This window comes from Mesoplodon densirostris, chromosome 3 (genome assembly GCF_025265405.1).
Source record: "Mesoplodon densirostris isolate mMesDen1 chromosome 3, mMesDen1 primary haplotype, whole genome shotgun sequence".
Taxonomy (NCBI): domain Eukaryota; kingdom Metazoa; phylum Chordata; class Mammalia; order Artiodactyla; family Ziphiidae; genus Mesoplodon; species Mesoplodon densirostris.
Genome location: NC_082663.1, coordinates 111,915,765 through 111,933,145, shown reverse-complemented (window position 1 = coordinate 111,933,145; position 17,381 = coordinate 111,915,765). Strand labels below are relative to the sequence as shown.

Below are 17,381 nucleotides of genomic sequence, written 5' to 3'. Positions count from 1 at the left end.
GAGGGCTGGAAGGGGGCTCCGGTGCAGAGCGGGCCCGTGGCGCCCTCCCCCTCCCGCCAAGACTCCGCAGCCGCGCGCGGAGGCGGGGCGCTGCGGAGCCGGCGGGGCGGGGGGGGCGGGGGCTAAAAATACCCGGCGGGAGCGTCTGCGCGGCTTCTGCTGGGGCTGCGGGGCTGTGGGCCGGGGAGGCAGTGCCGGGCCCATCTGGGTCGCGCTGACTGACATGCTGACCTTCTTCCTCGTGTCGGGGGGCTCCCTCTGGCTGTTTTCGGGTAAGTCTCCCCCCTCCCCCCGTCCTCTTCTGTGACCCTCATCCCTGGTACGCTGTGGGGTCTTGGTCCCGGGCTAGGGGTGATGCCCCAGCCCCGGCTGCCGAGCCATCCTTTCAAGACTACCCTGGGCCACCCAGGTCTCCCCCTTCCAAATTCTGGAGGGCTCCGGGCCGCGTTTGGGAAGTGCCTGTGTCAGTGAAAATGAGGGGCCTTGCTTTCCGAGACCTCACAACAACTTCCCTCCGGTTCTCGACTCCCCCCGCCCCTTATAGTGAGGACCGTCCGCTGAGCAGACTAGGCCCTGAGCCCACTCGTCCCCCAAGGCCAAGTCCAGGGACAGCCAGTTCATCCTTGTCCATCTCCAGGATGCAGACCCTGAAGGTGTTGGACCCCGAGGTCCCACAGCAGGTCAAGGACATGACCGGGACTGACCTGGGGCTTCCTGATCCTGGTGAGAGGGCCTCCTCAAAACCCCTCCTGCCCACCCTTCAGCCGGAATGCATGATTTCTGTAAAGCAGGGTTCACCTGGCTCCTCAGCTATGCTCATGGCTTGTGTCCCCACCCTGCCAGCGCCCACATCTCCCCCTCACAGGAGTCAGCCTCTCACCCCTGCATCCTCTCAAGAAACCTTGAGGACCCCCTCTGAATCCCTGCCCAACCCTCTTACCCCCTCCCCACAAAGAACCTGGGCTCTCACCCAGGGCGCAGTCATCCACCAGTTTTGCTGCCTACACCAGCCACTCCCCTCTGTGAGTGTTGGGTTCCTCTAGGTTATGATACCACTAAAGGGTCTCCACCCACCCCCACCCATACCCCCATGTGCAAATTCAGTCTCATAATGTATGTGAAGTGCTCGAACCTTAAACTGGCTTTAAGCTGGACCTGACCCAGAGCAACTGCTTTATGAATGTTAGTTTTATTATTATTTCATGCTCAAAGAGCATCATCAGAGGAGGTAGTAAGGTTCTTTCTGAGCCAAAGAAGGGAAGGAAGGTGACCCTTTTGAAATCCTTAACTGAAACTTTGCCTGTGTTATTTAATATTCACAGCAAATCCTAGGAGGTTGGTGGTGCTCTTTTTTTTACTGAGGTTCAGAGGTTAATTGACTTGCCCAATGTCACACGGAATATCTGACAGATTAGGATTTAGATCTGAGTTTTAATTGATTCATCATTGCTAAGTGCTTCCTGGTATCAGGCTTGAACCTAGAGGGTTGGTAGGCCAGGTAATGGTGGGCAACCCCTGCCACCATTGCCCTGAGTCAGGCCACAGGGACACCTCCCCTGAGCTGGGGAGAGAGTGAGGCCTCCCTAATCCCCTCAGCTCCCTAAGCTCCTTCTGTCTGCCCTGTCTGAGGACAATCCGTGCAGGGGCACTCTGGGCCTGATGTGCTCATCCAACAGGCAGGGTTGGAGCTAGAGCTAGGGTTAAGGGTAAAGGGCAGGAGTCATCAAAATAATGTTAATGATGATGATGATGATAGTAACAGCCACCATTTATTGCTTGGATGATGGTCTCAGAACCTTTTCCCTGTGCCAGGACCCCTTTGCCCTACCCTTAGGAGGCCCCCACCCAGCCATGGGTCCAAGGGTAGCTTTCTGGAGCCTTGGTCGTCTGTGGCTACAGGGAAGTGCCTGGAGGCTACAGAGCCACACGTGGCAGGAGTCATCATCCTCTGAGAAAAAAAGTCCTTACAGTGCGGGATGCTTGTCTGAAAGTGGGATTCAGCAGATGCTAACTCAAACTGGTCTTCTGTCCTGCTTCGGTGTAGAGTGTTTCCCAAAGCGGTCAGGCACCTCCTAGAATGGGGAAACTGCCTCAGTGAAAGACTGTTCAGGGGCCTCAGAATAGTCAAGCAGGGTGACTCTTGGTACAGGTGACAGCTTCTTCCCTAGAGACCAAGTTTCTCAGTGGGTACAGGAAATTCCTCAAAGATGCCATACTTGGTGTAAGAGTGAGACACTGAGGCTGGTGTGTGGTACCCACTTCAGACACATTGTGGCACTCCCAGATCATGTCCACCTTGCTTGGGACTTTGCCTGGACCCCAGCCTTTCTTTGAGGGCAGAGAGGACGCCTAGGCTAACACTGAGAACACATTCTGCCTTGTAATCGCCAGGGTCCCATGGCAGCTGCCAGATCTCTCTGGCTCAGTTAGAAATAGGAGAGGCCCCCTGAAGTGATGTTACTCTTTGTAGAGTTATATGCCATTTGTCACCCAATCCAGCCCTAGGGAGACAAGGGAAGGGTAGAGGGGAGCCACCTGGAGGAGGAACTGATTATATGGGGGAAGCAGACATGTGCTCTGAGCCTTAGGAGAGCTAGGGCTGTATTTGTCCTGTTCCCCGCTGAGGCCAGCCCAGATCCCACCTGTGTGTTGAGTAAGAAACAAAATAGATCCAGTGTGGTGAGTCAGATGCTGTGCCTGGCCCAGGAAAACATGGTCTCAGTGCTGTGAGCACTCAGAGGACTATGGGAGCAATGGATTGGCACTTCTGCCTGCCTATATGGCACCCTTGTACAAAGTAGAAAGAGGCTCCCCTCCTGGTGGATGAATTTCTAGGCTGATGCAGCCCTGTGTCCTTCTACAGTGTCCAGGCTGTGCAACCATATACCCGACCATCGGTGACGTCTGAGTTGCAGCATATAGGGAGGGGTGTTTTGTCAGAGTCAGGTAGGCCAAACCCCAGGTATAGAAAATCAGGCCAGCAAAAGTGTGCAGGAAGAACTGTGGTGGGAGGTGGGTCTTTAGGGTCTTGTGCCTGGGCATCCTAGCTTGTAGGAGGGGATGGAGTCGGGATGGAGTCTGGATGGGAGGGGATTCTAGAGAAGAGGGTTTTATTTAGGGGGGCAGAGGAGCCCTCGATTTAGCTGCAGTGGCCAGGCTGAGCCAGAAGGAGGAGGGTGGAGGCTGGGAGAGCAGTGGGAGGCTGTTGTGATGTTATGGATGAGAATAACTGTGGCCCAAGGATGGCCCAGTTGAGGCTGGGTTCCAGGAAGGGGAAGGTAGGAGGCCCTGGCTGTGACCCTTGGGGGAATGGGGGCTGGCCCTGGTGGCAGAGATTGGTGTGGCAGCAACCTGACTGTAGGTATCCAGGGTAGGTGCAGACTTGCACAGCCTAGCTCAGCCCAGCCCCATCAGATTCTCCCCACACCCCTGCTCCCATTAGGGTGGAGGACTGGTGTGAGGTCTGGGGCCATCCCAGGGGGCCCAGGAAGGCAGCCAGGACCCTGACAGATGGTGGGGCACCAGGCAGAACATCTGAGGCCACGCCTCACAAAAGAAGGCCTGGATTTGCACTTGGTGCACCACTGTGTGGGAGAATTCGTACCTCAGTGCCTTCTTTCCCTCCCCGGCCCGTGGTAGGCTACAGGGGTGCTCCCAGTGAGAGCACACTGACACCAGGGGGTGGCAGAGCCCAGCCATTCTGCTCTCTGGCTGGTTTTCTGTCCCTTGTGATTACAGGGGCTCTTGGGTTGACCTTCAGAAGGCCAAACTTGGCTCAGCTACAGCCCCAGATGGGACCCAGGACTGTCCCCCACACACAACATGCAGGATACGTGAGCATGAGGAGTTTGCAAAAAGAGGCCAAAGTTACAGGCATTGGTGTAACAGAAGCTGCAGTGTGTAACTAGCCAGTGCCTGGCACATAGTAGGCACTCAGATATTCGTTGAATGAAGTACTTTTGGCGGGGAGTAGTGTTTTCATGGGGGAATTGTTGCAAACATGCTGACTTGACTGCTGTTTCCCTGAGCACCCATCACGTGTCCAGCACCATGTTCTACAGTTCCCCAAGCTTTCCTTTAATCTTACCCGCACACTGTGGTGCTGTTATCCCCATTTAATAGATGCGGCACAAAGACACAAGGAGGTTCAGTGGTGAAGCAACTCCTGAGAGCTGTGAGTCAGACCACATGCTCAGACGCCAGGCCAAGAAGGGACCCGGAGGATCAGGCAGGATCAGACAGGGCCTGAGCCCCTCCAGCAGGCTAAGTCAGTGGGCACAGACAAGGGAGCAGTCCTTGGATGGGGAGGGTTTAAAGAGAAGACAGGTGTAAAGAGCAAAGAGCAGGCGCTGGCACATAGGAAAGGGCTCAAGGAATGTTAGCTAAAGTTATAACACCTTGAGCTAAGCCTTCCTCAAAGGAGGTGCAGGATTCTGACGTGCAGAAAGGGCGTAGGGAAAGAAAAGGCGTTCCAGGCAGAGGGATCCGTGTGAGAAAAGATTGGGAAGATGAATCAATGAGAGTTAGGGACAGACTCTGCTCAGCCAGCGGGGTCTCCAGGGCTGGGCTCTGTGGGCACTAGAAGGCCAGGCCAGGCAGCACAGGCTTCATTCTGTGTGGTAGCTGCATCAAGGACATACGGCCCAAACTGGGCATGTGGATGGCCAAGGTGACACTGTCCCTACACTCCTCAAGCCGCATGCATCTCCTGGTGGCACACATGCCACTGAACTACAGTCTTTTGCCACCTCTACTAGCCCTATGATCTCCTTGAGGGCAGAGCCAGGGTGTCTCCTCCCCGTGCCCAAGCCAGGGCTGGCACACAGTATGCATCAGTGTTGATTGCATAAATGAATGATCTGAAGAATTCCCTGAGAATAATTTATCTTAATAATGAGGTGTTTTCTCACTGCAAGTCCATTGGCTGACAACAGACCTTGAGTGTTCTCTTACTGGGTGCCAGGCTCCATGCCTAGCTGGGGGATATCACCAATATGGTAGAAGCTGTAGGGGAAAACAGGTGTGAACTCCTTGCAGGCAGAGTCAGATCAGGCTTCAGTTAACCCGGAACAGAAGGAGGTGCTCCAGAAGTGTTTGCTGAATTAACGAGTGAGTGAATGACCACACTCGCAGCTGTGGTGTGACTGGTTTCACAGAAGATAGTCTTCTCTGAGGATGAGATTCTGTTGTTTCCTTAGAGCTCCGTTTCCAGTCTCCCAGTAGGCTGGGAACTCCGGCCAAGCAGAGCTGAAAGGAGGCCCTAGTCAAGGTCCTCAGCTCACTGGATGATCTGGTGTGATGGCCCCACTCCTGCGTTGGCCTGGCCAGAGTCCCCACTAACCACCCACTGGGCCCCAGGAGGGGAGCACTCTTAGTGAGATGCTACTTTGGGCCCTTGAGGTTGGCCTTCAGGTAAGGCCCAGGGGGGGTCCCACATAATTGCTCAGCAGCTCCAGGAGCCCATAGTTGGTGTGGTCATTCTCAGACCCAGTTACTTTGTGTGGCTCCTGATTCGTGTGAGGCTTGGGATCTGTGACAGGCCGAAGTAGGAGGATGGGAAATGGGCTTGGACAGATTCTGAGCCAAGCTGAGCTATCTGTTCAGAAGTCCAATCTGTAATCTCAGAGCCTGAAAGATTTCAAATCCCAAGAAGTCCCATCTGTGCCTGTTTACCAGCTCTTCCTGGAGAACTTTCCTCTCCCGACAGCTACTCCGGGGAGTAGGGGTGCCTGGGGGTGTCCATGGAGAGTTGGGGGTGGTTAGCTTCTGATCTGTCATCTGCTCATTCAGGCCTGCATTCTGAGGTACCTGTCCCCTGGAGCTTTAGAATAGGAAGCCAGGCCTGGATGGTGCCAGTGAGGTAACAATCAGCATCCATTCCCAGACCTTGGGGTAAGCAAATCTGGGTTGGCACCTGTTAGGGCCAGGAACAGACCTAGTGATTGATGGCTATTAGAGGAATGGAGAGAGAGGACAGGCAGGCCCAGGTTGAGTGGGCAGCTCTGAGACAGAGCCCACTAATCAACACCAGCAACACTGCCCTACTCCCAGGGTACCACAGCTTGACCTACCAGCTCAGGAGGTAGATAATCAGGGACTGAGCAGGACTTATCCTGCTGCAGAGCCCTGTTTTTACCACTAGTGTGTTTTCCCTGTTTGTTTGTTTCTCTAGATTGTTCTGGTGGCTGAAGAGTCCCCAGTGGGGTTCCTCCTGACCACTCACCCTTGCCCCAGCCTTGGCTATAAACCATTCTGGGCACTGACTGTATGTCCTGCCACATAGACAGAAGGGCTGCTGGGAGGGACAGTAAGGTCAACCAGAGAGTAGACAGCAAGGCCAACTGGAGGCCACACAGCAAGGACAGAGATGGGGATGGGAAGGTAGCCAGAGCTGGGACAAAGAGGGCAGCAAGATGGGATGTGGGCCCGCCAGTGAGATGGGACAGGGGGTTGGCCAGAGGCTGATGGTGAGGCCCTAGAGACCAATAAGAGGAAAGCAGGTATCAGCATGGCGAAGGGGGCCTCAGGGAGGACCCATCTAGGCCTGCAGTGACCCCTTGACTTTGTTTGTTTAATTAATTAATTAATTTTTGGCTGTGTTGGGTCTTCCTTGCTGCACAGGCTTTCTCTAATTGCAGAGAGTGACGGGCTACTCTTCGTTGCAGTGCGTGGGCTTCTCATTGCGGTGGGTTCTCTTGTTGCAGAGCAGGGGCTCTAGGCACGCAGGCTTCAGTAGTTGTGGCTCACGGGCTCTGGAGCGCAGGCTCAGTAGTTGTGGCGCATGGGCTTAGTAGTTTCGCAGCATGTGGGATCTTCCCGGACCAGGGATCGAACCTGTGACCCCTGCATTGGCAGACGGATTCTTAACCACTGCGCCACCAGGGAAGTCCCCCTCTTGACTTCGGAAGGAGCAGTGTTTCTGGCCCTTCTTCTGTGTCCCCTAGCTGCATGAAGCCACCTAGACCCCAGGACCCTGCTTAGTGGTGGAGAATGTACCTTTGCGCAGATGGATTGGATGTGCTTCCCTGGGGGACACCTTCGACTCACCCATACTCAGCCCCCACCCTGCCTGCAGGCTGCCTCCCCCTCAGCCTGGCTCTGCCTGGGGTGGTGGAGAGAAAGGGAGGTTGGCCTTCCCCTGGCCAGTGGGCTGTTGGGAGATTTGGGTACATGTGTCCCTGATCTCCTCGCCACAGGTCAGGCAGCAGGGAAAGCTGTGACCTGTGAAGACCCCTTTTCCATCTGGACTGACGTTTCTTTTCTCTTTCTCCTCTACCTCCTGCTTCTCCTCCCTGGGGAAGCCACATGAACCGTCCCAGAGACATGCCTGGTCTCTGGGCTTCATGGGCACACTGTGTGGCCCCAGCTGACAGTAGGAGGACCTGAGGAGGGAGGCAGCAGTGCACGGTCATCAAAGGTGGGCATTTTCTCTGGCTGAGAGGCTGACAAGGGCCTGTTTCCTTTGGATTGCAGGAGATCTGTGGAGCATCTACAAACCCTCCTATTGGTTCAGAATCAGCTCCCGGGTGGTTTTGTCCTAGATTTCCTCTCAGGCTAAATGATCATACGTGTGATTGAGATCTTGCTGTGTCATTGTCTCCTGTTAATGGGAGTCTGAGTAGCAGCCATGCTTCATAGGTTATAAGCTTTGTGCTGTACACATAGATTAGCCTCACCTGTGTTTGTCCTGTCTCTATGTGGGAGAATAGTGCCTAGAGTGTGCACTATTTTGTGCCTGGTTTCTTCACTCAGTATCATCCACGATGCTACGTGTAATGAGGAAATTTGCAACAATACATTCCAAAAAAATGTGGAAAATGAAGGCAACACTGTTGAGTTGTTCAAGTCAAATGACTCTCCTTTATTCTGAGATCATGTTCTTCCATCTGTCTTGCAATAAAATATGCTGGCAGTTTGGTTGGGTTTTGTTTTGTTATTGATACATTTGTTTAAAAAATAAGTAGATAGATATAGATACAGACATTTATATATTTGTGCCATGGTTAATGGACAGCTCCTGGTGACCCTAGGGTGTCAGAAGAGCAGCATTTCTGGCCTCTGAAAGTCTGAACAAGATTGAAGTCTGACCTTGTCGAGGAGCCTCTGTGGGGGATGGAGTCCAAGCTCTGGAGCGTGATTGTGCACATTGGGCTCTGGGTCACAAACCCCACCCACAGCTGGAGGGCACCTGTGGCGGCAGCACTCTGGGCAGCGGGCAGAGAGTACACGTGACCTCCATTCTTCAAAGTCCTGTCAGTGCACTGCCAGGGCTTCTGTTTACTGTCACATTTTTCTTCCCCTTTCTTTGTCCACATTTACCATCAACACCATGAGAATTGCCGGAAGTTCCCTCATTAAAAAAGGTTGCTACCTGAGGCCCAGTCATTACTATTTCTGAAAAGGACAAAACAACAGAGCCTCAGAATGGGCCGATCCCATTTCTTGGTCCCACCCACCCTGACCTGACACAGTGCTTTCTTTCTGCAGCGGCCGCAGAGGCCTCCCTCCAGCTCCCTCTGGAAAAGTGGTGGGTTCAGTGAGAATCCAAGCGATGAGTGCTCTCAGTGGGTCGGTGTGAACAACGTCCAGCCACCTTCCTGGGCCAGCCAGGGCCTCGTTTTGCTTTGGTCTGAAAGAGATTTTTGTTTTCCGGTGAGAACAGCCCCAGCCTGGCCGGCTGCCAGAGGCAGCAGCAGGAATACAAACACTTTCGTGTGACAGACCCGGGTGGAGAGGTGTGGGCCTGCCAGCAGTGGGCCCTCCCCTGCCGCTTCTCCTTGGGAGGCGGTGATTTGCATATTCCCCATTCATCCTGGCCTTGAAAAGGAGGCCTGCGTTCTCAGTCCTCCGGACCAGCTGAGGGCTGGGCTGCTTGAGCCTGGTTTTAACTCTGTGGATGCCACCTGCTCTCACCGGCCAACAGCAGGTCTTGGTAGCTGGAGGGTGGTGAAAGGCAGCAGCTGCTGTGTGGCCCTGGCCTCCAGACGGATGATTCAAGAGGTGGCAGGGTCCCACTGACCAGCACAGACTTCTGCTGAGCGGAGTGAGGTTCTGGTTTGTTTCTCGCCATTCAGAAGAGGAACTTTGTCAAAGTATGAGAAAGCCAGAAAATTAAGGTGTTTATCAGAGTCCCAGAAAATGTGCCTTTAACCAAAAGCAAAACTCCCTTTTCTCTGCTCATTGTCATTCCTGCAAAATAACAGTGACCCCTGGAATGGTGGGTATAGGCGCTTCATTGGCTCCTGGCTGCAGCAGGGGTCCCTTTGGCTGGGATCTGGAAGGACAGCTTGCCTGGGACACTTTGGCATCCTAAAACCCCAAGGTGCTAGATCAGGTGAGCAGGTGGGCCCTGTTAGCTTGTGGCTGGGACTTCAAAAGCATGAGGCTATATATAGTACAAATCACCGTCTTTTTCCCTCTGCAGCTAAATGCTATCTAACCAGCCTTGCTGCCTCCTTCCCAGGAGCCCCAGCATCTAGTAGGCTCTTTCTAGGACTCTGTCCCCTTCTCAGAACCCTCCTTCCCGCCCTGTTCCTGTTCTCCTTGCTCCCCCTCCCTGACTGAGGATATGTCTTAGGTTCTGTCTTGTGAATCTCCCCTCCCCCCGCCCCAGCAGGATGTCCCCAGTTGCTCCTGAGGGAACAAGTGGGCAAAAGCAAATCCCTCTGTTGCTCTCCCCACCTCAACGACCCGAACCGAATCTCAACAGAACCCTCCTCCCTCCTGCAAGGTGCTTCCCCCTCACTGGAGGTGGTTACATCCTGTTTCCCCTGTACCCTGGCCACCTGCAGTTGAGCTCTGACAGCGTGACCCTGCCTGGAGCAGCCCATGTTCTCTTTCTGAGCTTGAGCCTGTAAGGTTTGCATTGTGTCCTCAGTTTGGGCCAGTGATGGAAATGGATTACTGCTCCTGAGGCCAGCACACTGGTCGCCCTAACCTAGACGGGCTGGGAGGGGAAAGGATCATGTTGCAGCCACAGGATTTGGCTTCCTGCACAGTGGGCCCTGGCCAGGGGGTGTCCTCTGCTTGTGTAGCGCTCATTGGCCCTTGCCACTGTCCCTAGGGTTCTGCCTGCCATCCCAGGGCTTGGTGTGGAAGGAAGGACGATGAGGCCGAGGCTCATCCACACCGTCAGTCCTAGTCTTCGTCCCCTGAAATATTTCTAAAGGGAGCATTGCCACTGTCATAACCTCTGCTGTCCCTCCTCGTTCTGAGAATTTTGTCAGGCCTGATTCGTGGTAAGGACAACTTCTATCTCAGAGCTCGTGAAAGGCACTGTTTCTCTTTGCTCCTCTGCTCTCAAGGCTATTTGTATGTTTAAGTGTCTGAAAGTATTGTTGGAGCCTGGCTTCCTGGTGGTGGTGTCAGCACTGTGGGCCCACGTTCCCTGACCAGGGCTTAGGGTGAGTGAGATTCTTGAGAGGTGCTGGCCTGAGGATGGGGGCGGAGGGTGCTGGGGGCTGCTTCCCACCCCCAGTGAATTGCTGAAGGGGAGGCATGTTCATGGTGGGTTTGGGCTATTGAGACAGGGGCCCTGTGCAGTGGTCAGGCACAGCCAACTTTAGTTAGGCCTTTCTACATTCAAGAGGCTTAAGTAAACCTTCAGGGCTATAATCAGGCTCCTCAGGGAGGTTCGGCAGACGAGCCACCCTGTAACCCAGCAACCCTGAATCCTGGGCCCGTCTCTCTTGGGGGAACATGCGGTGGGTCTCACCTGGCAATTCCCAGCTCGGGGAGGCCCTTGACCCCATGTCTGCCCCAGTCGTCTGTGGTTCTGTGACTCTAATTAAAACCCAGGAAGAAGGTGGAGAGAAAGCCCCTCTCGCAGCACAGACAAGCGGGAATCCCTGTGTGGACGGGGTGTGGGCTGCTGTGTTTGTGTCTCTGCAGATCAGGGTCACACAGGTGTGCTGGTGAGAGTTGTGCTTTTCTTAACCTAGTGCCTGGACCACACACTTCGTGGGGCAGCACTGCTGGGCTGTGACTCTCTGCCTCTGGCACCCTGTGTGGTTTTCCGTCAGCCAGGACCTTGGTTGTGTCCACTGGATTTTCTGCCCCAGAAGCTGCCTTAAGAAGCATTAAAGGAGGCTTTCATCTTAGTTAACAACATCTCTGAAAATGTACAGAGAAAAGTAAGGGTCCTGCCAAGAAGGAAGGAAAAGGGGCTTTGGGGGCTGAGGGTTGCTCCTCAGGCATTTGTGCATTTTAAAGCTTCCTCCAGGTGTGTTGCCGGAGGCTGGGGCCTGGGGGCCCAGGCAAGCTTTTGCCAAGTTCCAGGTTAGGGCTGCTGAGGAAAAAGCTCTCTGCGTGGCCCGCCTGCCCCAGGTGGTGGGGTGAGCAGTGGAAGCCCTATCAGCCCCAGGGAAAGTATTGCAAGGCCTGCGGGCTCTAGAGTTTCCAGGCAGGTTATGAGCACAGCTCTCGAGAGGGAGGTCAGAGTGCTGGGCCGCGACCTGGGGCGGTCTTGCTGCAGAGGAGGTGGATGGTGTTGGGCAGACAGCGCCCCTGTCCTGGAAGACCGATTGTGCGTAGAGCCTGGGAGTGGTGAGCTGGGTCCTGGGGGCTAGACCTGCCTTTTACTCTCCACAGCGGCTACCATGTGCCTGGCTTGAGCCCAGACACACCCTGGCCTTGGAAGTAGGAGTCAAAAAAGGCCATACGCGATCACCACCCCAACTCCTCACCCAGTGGAGAAATCTTTCAGGAGTGAGGCCCTGGGTGTCCTGGGACCTCACTGTCCCAGTCTGTCTGCCAGAGGCGTTGAGGGAGTTTGGGGCTCAGCTTTGGTTCCAACAGGCCTGGGTGTGGATTCTGGCTCCAGGATGGCCATCCCCCTGGCAAGCCAGGAAAGCGTCTCTCCGGGCAGGATTTAAGGAGGGGCTAGTGTGCTGCCCTGGGGTCTGTGGGGGAGCTAAGCCATTATCTTCTACCTGCTGACCCTGGTGCTTGGTCTGGAGTGTCCCCACTGCCCAGAGCGTCTCTGAGCAGATGTTTTATCTGGGACTGTGCCTAATCTTCCTCTCCCCGAGTAGACTGGTTGTGACCTTGTGGGGTTGGGGGTGGAGACAGCCCCTGGAAGGTGCTGGAGGAGATTCCTGGGCAACGGTGCAGGCCGCCCTCGGCACCGGGGATCTGGCCTCTCCACGCCCACTTCCACCATTCCCACCACCCCTACCGCCCCTGCGGCCTGCAGGTCCCCAGCCCACGGCTGAGGGCGTGGCCCTTAATCAGTGCCACAGATAGATGTGTAAGAAGACTCTGTCCTTAAGCAACCCTTCTGACGAACTCCCCTCCAGGACTGAAGACAGCGTAGGGCTGGGGAGAAGCAGAAGGGTGTGAACTGAGGCTCTTGCAACCTGGCAGAGTTGGGGTTAAGGCTGGGTTGCTCGCCTCTGAGCTGATCTGGGCCAGCACTGCCCCGTGTGCAGATGCAGGGGAGGGGCAGCGGGGGGCCTGGAGGGGCCAGCGGCTCCCCATAGAGCTGTTCTGTGCCCGGGTCCCTGCCAGACCTGCTGCCACAGCTGCCAGGGAGCCTCTGCCACCACTGCTAGAGCCTCTACCGCCAGCCGGCTTCTCAGAGGCATTCGTTGCCATCGGCGGTGCCCAGGAGGGCAGACTTGGGGCAGGGCCTTCGCCACTTTTGAGCTTTGATCAAGATGTGGTAAGCTCTCTCCCTAAGCCCCACACATCCTTCATGAAGGGAGGCTGGTACTGGTGGGACCAGCTCAGCTGCCTCCCCAGTGCCAGGAGCCTGCTGGAAAGGTAGGGTGTGAATGCATGTAATTTTGCAAGCTGTCTTTGAGCCCTTTTGGCTGGCAGAGACAGAGTAACTGCTTCAGCTAACTTCTATCTACTGAATGTCTCCCTTACTGCATGCCTGGTACCTTATTCTCTGTCTATGAGATTTTTGAGATGAGGCTAGAGTGGTAAAGTGACTTGTCCAAGGTCATACAGCTGTCAAGAGTATGAGTCAGGATTTGGACCCGGGTCAGTCCAGCACCAGAACTCCCCTTTGGGCCCTTTCCCTGACTTGTTTGCTGGGGACCCTGGCCCCTGGGAGGTTATGATTTCATTTCAGAGCTCTTCATTGGGAGTTAAGGAGGTTCTTTAATGATCTGCTGGCTTGCCTTGTGCTTCCCCGTTTCTGAAGCCCTCAGAAGTTTGCATAGACCCGGAACCGCATTGCAAGGACCCCCACTTGCCTCCAGGCTGATACAGAGCAAAGCTGGTGTGATTCTAAGGGGAGGGAAGAATCTGAGGGTCATGGAGGGTCTCAGTGCCAGCATGATGAGTTTGAATTTTTGTTCTAAGGTAGGAGGGAGCCAGGGAAGGTTTTTGAGCCGTGGCATGATATGGTTATGTCTGTGTATCAGGAACATAACTTTGGTATCAGTATAAACACTGGTTAGAGCAAGGAGGCCTGTGAGGAGACTGGTGTGGGAATCTGGACAGCACTTGGTGGTGGCTGGACCAGGTCAGGCCAGGGGGCTGGAGAGGAGTGGTCAGGTTTGGGAGGTGTTTAGGAGGTAGTCCTGATAGAGCCATCTTGCTAGATCGTGAAGGTCTAGAGTCAGGAAGCTGGACCAGCAGAGGGCTCTTGGAGTGGAGCCATGGGTCTCAGGGCCATCTCCACTGGAAATGTGCCCTGGGGCTCTGCTTCTGCCCCCTTGAAGTCAAAATACTTCTGACCAGGGCCCCTTTCCTCCCATTCTCTCCCTTCCTGGGTTTTGACAGCTATGCCTCTCACTACCCACCTTCCATGTGCCCTAAACCAGCCTGTGCCACCACTTGGTATTCTGAACTGGTCTATGCCCAAGGAGGAGGCATAGGATGTGCTAGAGGAGAGGAGGCTAGCTGCTGCTGGGTCCCCCTGTCAGGTGAATGTTTACAAACACTCACAGCGGCTCTCTTGGCAACACCAGCACCACTGATTCCCTTGGGTGCTGTCTCCCTGCCCCCCCCCCCACCGTGCCCCATGCTGCTGCAACCAAGAGAGCCTCCTGGGGGCATGGAAGGAGGCAGCCATGGCTGGGACCCCAAGGACAGAGAAGGAGAGGAGGTCAGAAGAGGCCAAGGCCCTGTGAAATAATGAGATAAGACCAGACTCCCAGGCCCAGGCTCTGCTCTGCCCCAAGCCAAAGGCCTGGTGGCACAGGCTGGCTCTGAGGTCCATGTCCTCAGAGGACCTGATTTGCAGCTCTCCACTCCAGTGGCTCCTGGCGGTCTGAAGGGCATCTCACAGTATGTGCAAGCACCCGTGACTGTCTGAGGTTGGCAAGCCTGTAAGAATGACACCCTCTGGTTGCTGCCCAGCCAGGAAGGGGCACAGGCTCAGCCTTAGGACTAGAGGAGCTGCAGTCACTTCAGATGCCTCCTTAGGGGTGGGCACCTAAATAGAAGCCTGAGGAGGAGTGGGTGGCCAAGCTCTTTTCCCACCACCCTCCAGTGTCCTAGGCGAGTGGGCTTCCTGGAAGAGAACCCAGCCATAGGAGGATGGCAAGTTCATAATGTGAGGCCAGGAGGGAGCCCACCTGTGGTGTGTGCGTGGTGAAGAGCAAGTGACTGGCCTGACTGGCTGATCCCTGCTTACGGGCTCTGATGGCCCCTACCTCCTGCAACCTGCCTGGACTCTTCTGAGCAGACCTGAAGATGGTTTTCTGTGGGTTCAGCACTACGGCAGAGGAGAGCATGGGTTTGGGTATGGATGGTACAGTGTAGGCAAGGGTTAGGGTTGTGATGCAACACAAGGCAGTGGTTTGAGAGGCCATAGTCGTCTGGGGCTCGAGTCCTGGCTCCCCTGCTTGCTCAGTGTGTCCCTGTGAATGGCAGGTAGCTTCTTCAGTGGAGTCTCTATGCCCTCACCTTATAATGAGTACGTGGAGCTGTCATGAAGATCGAGCAGTGCAGTGTGTAGGCATGGGCTCCCACATACTAGCAATTCAGGAAGTTTAGGCAAGTTCTCTTCTTCCCTCTCCTGGAAACTGTGATACTTTGGTGATGGCCGAAAGCTCTGCACATCTGGGAAACCAGCCTCAGACTTGTGGCACTGACCCTCGTACAAGATTTCATGGGCTCAAGGCTTTCCTGAGAGAATATTTAGTTTGCTAAGTGCTCCATGGTCTCCCTCAGCTCCAGCCTTTGCATATTTGCTTCCCTCTGCTTGGGACACCGTTTCCTCTTTATCCTTCAGTCTCAGCATCAGTACCACTTCCTGCCAGAAGCCTGCCCTGACTCTCCGTACCTGAGTTGGGCATCTTCTCTGGTTCCCCATGTACAGCCCAAACTGTGCTCACAGCACTGCCTACTGCCTCATGTATTTCCCCCATAAGACTGCGGGCAGGCCCACATCTGGCTTGTCCCAGTGCCCAGCACTGAGCTAGCTCAGAGCAGAGGCCACATGAGGGTCTGCTAGATGAATGGGTAGGTGGATGGGTGCGTGGGTGGATGCCTTGGCCACTCTTGTCTGTGCTCTGTGACAACCCCAGCATTGCAACCAGTGCCCACTTTCGGCTGTAGCTTAGGGCCTGTGAGCAACTGCCAAGGGCTGGGGACTGGTGGTAGTAATGCATCCTTCCGGAGTTTTCTCTAAAACTTTTGGGACCACGTACTTGAGCCTTAGAGCTGAGCCAGGACTTCTTGGGCCTTGGCTTCCTAGCCCATGGAGTCAGTTCAGTCCATTAGAGGAAACCTCATTCAGCTCTCAGAGCTCACCCCAGGAGCTGGTGGGCATATCTAGATTTTCCACTATGTAGTGAGTCATTTATCTGATGGGCCTGGCTGTGACTTAGTCTGCCATTTGCAGCTTAAGGAAGTAAATCTCCCAGGAAAGCCAGCTGGCCTCCTGCCAAGCATCCTCCCCAGAGCAGTTTTCCTTGGTGAATTCACTGCGGTCCATAGCCTGCCCTCTGCTGATGCAAAACCTTAATTTGACCAGTATGCCAGGAGTGGTTTGTTCCTGTGGGATGGCCTCAAAACTGATCCAGTTCAAGGAGGCTGCTGGTAAAACTGGATTTCCGGCTCAGGGACTCAGTGAGAATGCTCTGGCTGGCTGGGGGCTCACTCCTCTCATCCAGAGCCTGTAGGTGGTTGATGAGTGTTCCCCGGACTCAGACAGCCTGTCGTGCCATCTGTAGAGCATAAACTCCTGTGGGTCCGTACTACCTGGGTTCGGCCACCTCTGTCCAGTGGTTATTCCTTGGTCTGACAGGCATACCTCTAGCCATCTCTTTAGTCCCAGCATGCCTCCAGCTATGCCAGATCCAGTATGAGGAGCTTTACATGCCTGAATGATAATGTCCCCATTTTAAAGATGGGGAAGAAGAGGGCTAAAGAAGTGGGGTATGCTCAACCTAGCATAGCTCATAAGTGAAGGAGAAGGGACTTGAACTCTGGAGCTTTGCCTACTTTCTCTACAATGGCTTTGCACAGCATTGACCTTATTTTTGGTGTGGTGATGTTACAGTTCAGCACAAATGCCACTTATTGGGAGTTCAGCAGATCTCTCTTCTCTCTTCTCAAAATTGCTGTTTGGCTCATATCCCGTGGCTGCAGAATAGCTGTGGTTGGGTTTCTCATTCTTTCCCAAGAAGGGAAACAACAGCCATGCACCCAAAGGTTGGGGATGGAAGGCCAGTGACTGTCAACCTGGAGCCCACACAATCCTCATTGAGCTGGCAGACCTATAGGTGTCATACAGCACTCCTAGCTTTAGGCCCTTCAGGTGGACAGTAACACCAAGAAGGCCCCAGTGGGGATAAAGTATCCAACTGGCCCTCCCTGGCTACCTTCCTCAGTCTTAGGCAAAGTGCAGACCCCTGAGCCAAGCTGGTCATATGTCTGTTCTGCCAACACTACTTCACTTAGCAGCTAACAGGAGGACATGGTAGCACTTGGGGACTTCCCTCTTTGAACCAAATTCAGTCACCAGTGCTTCTCACAGAAAAGCTCCCACTGCCCACCTCAGGGCATCCTCCATGTGCCCCTGTAGGCCCACTGTGTCCACTTGGACTGCAGTGGGTGAGCGTGGCACCCAGACCACCATATGCAATGCCACGAGGGATTCTCGTTACCCCTAGGAGTGCACACAGCACTTTGCTGAGCCCTTTCTCTCTGAGCCTTCATTCCTTTCCCTTCCCACCAGCTTAACTCCTGCTCCCCTCTGGCACCTCTTTTTTCCTCTGGACATTAGCAGATGGGATCCCAGGGAGGACAACACAGGCCTAGTTCATGGTGGGGCTAGCTCTTCTTCTTGGGTCTTGGCCTGTGGTGGTGCAGAGCTGCAGTGCAGTCTGGGGTCAGAGAGCAGTGCCCGGACCTCACCCTGGCTGCTCTTGGGAACTCTGCTATTCCTCAAAAAGATGGCCCCAGCATCACCTCTGGTG

General features: G+C 54.7%; 1 protein-coding gene across 7 annotated transcripts in view; it reads left to right on the top strand.

Moving 5' to 3' along the window:
• Positions 1–638: 638 nt before the first annotated feature.
• ACSL6 (acyl-CoA synthetase long chain family member 6) overlaps positions 639–17,381 on the top strand; it is a 63,577-nt gene continuing 46,834 nt past the window's right edge. For 6 of the 7 annotated variants that reach the window (XM_060091917.1, XM_060091918.1, XM_060091916.1 and 3 more), the window contains exon 1: positions 16,153–16,198. Coding sequence is in view for 1 of the 7 variants with exons in the window: in XM_060091911.1 (XP_059947894.1) it covers positions 639–723 (85 nt within the window). In the remaining 6 variants the exon portion in view is untranslated. Of the gene's footprint in view, positions 724–16,152; positions 16,199–17,381 lie in introns of those variants that run through there. The other variant, XM_060091911.1, reaches the window with a different exon arrangement.